Genomic DNA, 3,008 nt, shown 5'->3' on the forward strand with positions numbered 1-3,008 from the left:
AATTGACCAAAACTGTTGAGTATGTACCATGTAATGGTGTAAGTGTCATAATGTCATTATCACCATTGTGCTTTAGCCTTTAGGGTAAAAGTTTTTTTTCCTCTTCTTTCAGACTGCATAATGTATTCTCACAAATCAGGTGCACAGAAGCGGAAAGAAAAACAGGCTAGGGAAGAGGCTGTTTCAAAGTGTGCAAGAACATTATTTGAAGTGGGTGTTAAGAAAATAGACACAATAGACACTAATGTAGAAGAACACAATATCTTGCCCTCATCCTCAGAGTCAGACCCCTCAACTTCACAGTCATTAGTCCAGGATGCCCAACAGGAAGCCGAATCCGATGTAATAAATGCAGAACCCAAAGACACTGAACAACAAAGAGATATAGGTTTGATCCCTGATAGGCCATCTCGAGTGCAGATTGAAGATTTTGTTAGACAGGGCCCTCAGCCAATACCAAGTCAAATTGCTTCAGATGATAAGGGTAACAGTTTCCCTTATACAGTTTTGAAAGTTCAGAGACCAAATGGTGAAACTGGAAAACGAGATTGGCTAGTGTATAGTCAGCGTAAAGAGCACTTTTTTGTTTTCCTTGTCGACTGTTTATTGCAGGATGTACACAACAGCCAAAAACACCTTCAAATTTGGCTTCATGTGGCATTGGAAAACAATCGTCATGGAAAAAACTTTATAACCGCATTCCAGAACATGAGCATACAAACTACCACAAACAGTGTTATCTAGACTGGCGTCAGTTAGAAGCACGTTTGAAAGAGGAATCTGGAATTGATGATCAGTTACAGAGATCAATTCAGTCTGAGAAAAGTAAATGGAAGCTAATTCTAAAACGAATCTTGGATGTTGTACTGACTTTAGGAGAGCGAGGCCTTTCATTTCAAGGAGAGTCTAGCATGATAGGTGATACAAATAATGGAAATTTTCTTGGTATAATTGAGCTGCTTTCTCGTTATGATCCCATTCTTCAAGATCATGTATCTTAAGTGAGAGAAGCTCAGAAGGATGGGAAGCGTCTTCCTTCAGGCTCATTATCTTTCCTATTCGTCACAAAATGAATTCATTCAATGATGTGCCGAAAAGGTTAAAGACTGTATTCTTAATGAGCGTGATCAGGCCAAATATTATTCAATAATGGTTGATGCTACCCCGGATATGTCACATACTGAACAAAGTACATTCATCCTGAGATACCTAACTTGTGATGAATGTGGTAAATACCTGATACAAGAGAGATTTCTTTCATTTATTGATGACAGTAAGAAGACAGGGGCAGACATTTCAGAGATGATATTAAAATTTCTTAGTGATTCTCATATTCCTTTTGAAGATTGCAGAGGTCAGGGATACGACAATGGTAGTAATATGTCAAGTGAGTACAATGGAGTCCAGAGCCATCTTAAAAGAAAGAATCCTCTCTGCTGTTTCTCACCTTGTGGCTGTCATTCCTTAAACTTGTGTGGTTCTGATGCTGCTGCTTGTTGCAAAGAGGTAGTAACATTTTTTGGGATGGTACAGACAGTATATAATATTTGCTCGAGCAGTCCCAAACGCTGGGAGATACTTAAGAGTCACATTGCGGCATCTCTTCACGGTTTATCTGGAACTCGGTGGACAGATAGAGTAGCTAGTGTCAGGCCCTTTGCACACCATTTACCTGGTATTCTCGCTTCACTTAAAGAAATATCCCAACTGAAGAGTTTAACAGCTAAAACTAAAGTAGATGTGGCAGCCGCTATTAAGTATGTGTCTTCTTTTGAATGTATTTTGATGGCTGCTTTTTGGTTCAAGTTATTGAATTCAATAGATCAGAGAAATCAGGGGATTCAAGCTCAGTCTTCTACTGTAGATATTGAAGTAAAAAACATAGAGGACTTGGAAACTGAATTGCAGTCTCTCAAAAAGAAGTGGCATTTAATTTATGATGAAGCCAAAGTTGTTGCAGTTGCCATGAAACATTGACCCAGTATTTCGAGTCACTCGGAAAGGAAAAAGAAAATCCTTTTTGATGACTCCGACTCTGATGATAATAAGGTATCAGGTGAAGATTCACTTATACAGACAGACGAAACATAGGTTTGTTAAGAAAGAAGTGTTTTTTAAGGTTGATTGACACAGTATGTGAGAGACTAAACAAGCGTTACCAGGCCATCTTCCAGATTAAGAAACTATTTGGGTTTCTGTGGTCATATCTTGATATGACTGATGAAGTGATAGTAAATGATTCTAAAAACTTTAGCACTGAGTATAGCAAAGACATCTCTAGTGACAAGCTAACTGAGGAAATTCTGTACCTTAAGAATATACATAAAGCCAATTTAGATGACAACTCTCTCCCTCCACTTCTGCTTCTTAATAAGATCACAAAATTAAAACTACAAGATTTGTTTCCAAATATATGCATAGCCTTGAGAATTTCTTGACGTTTGCCAGTCACAGTTGCCTCTGCAGAAAGATCCTTTAGCAAATTAAAGTTGATAAGAATCACTTAAGAAGCACAATGGGACAAGAGAGATTATCATCACTAAGTCTTTTTAAGCATTGAAAGTGATTTGGCACGAAAGATTGATTTTGATGATTTAAATTGGAGTGTTTTGCTGCTAGAAAAGCAAGGAAGGAGTATTTCTTTAATAATTATACATGTATACTTGTATGAAACAGTCACATTTATGATATATTTATAGGGAAATTTGAATTTCAAATTCATCAAAACTTTATTATAACATGATAATTATACACAACATGCAACAGGCCAACAGTGACTTACTGCAAAATGTCACTTTAATGAGTTTCATGAGTAAGTTTTGTTTTATCTCAAATTATACGTAATGTAATAACAAAATAAGTTGTTAACTGCAAGTCATAAATAAAGCTCCAATACGGCAAGATGAACAGAATTTACATCCTACCAGTGAACATTTATGGCTTTAAATTGGCTCTTAAAATTGGTCAAATTCTAAAATCCTGATCCCCCCAGCTGGATGGGCTCACTT

At 36.9% G+C, this 3,008-nt stretch overlaps 1 protein-coding gene across 1 annotated transcript; it reads left to right on the forward strand.

Moving 5' to 3' along the window:
- Window positions 1–1,149: 1,149 nt before the first annotated feature.
- On the forward strand, window positions 1,150–1,977 carry LOC135221336 (zinc finger MYM-type protein 1-like). Its single transcript, XM_064259140.1, has one exon. The coding sequence runs from the start codon at window positions 1,150–1,152 to the stop codon at window positions 1,975–1,977; it is 828 nt and encodes a 275-aa protein (XP_064115210.1).
- Window positions 1,978–3,008: the final 1,031 nt, after the last annotated feature.

Source organism: Macrobrachium nipponense, chromosome 2, assembly GCF_015104395.2.
Source record: "Macrobrachium nipponense isolate FS-2020 chromosome 2, ASM1510439v2, whole genome shotgun sequence".
Taxonomy (NCBI): Eukaryota; Metazoa; Arthropoda; class Malacostraca; order Decapoda; family Palaemonidae; genus Macrobrachium; species Macrobrachium nipponense.

Bases quoted from the DNA above. Each gene is read 5' to 3' on its own strand.
- LOC135221336 (XM_064259140.1), top strand. From the start codon at position 1,150: ATGGTTGATGCTACCCCGGATATGTCACATACTGAACAAAGTACATTC.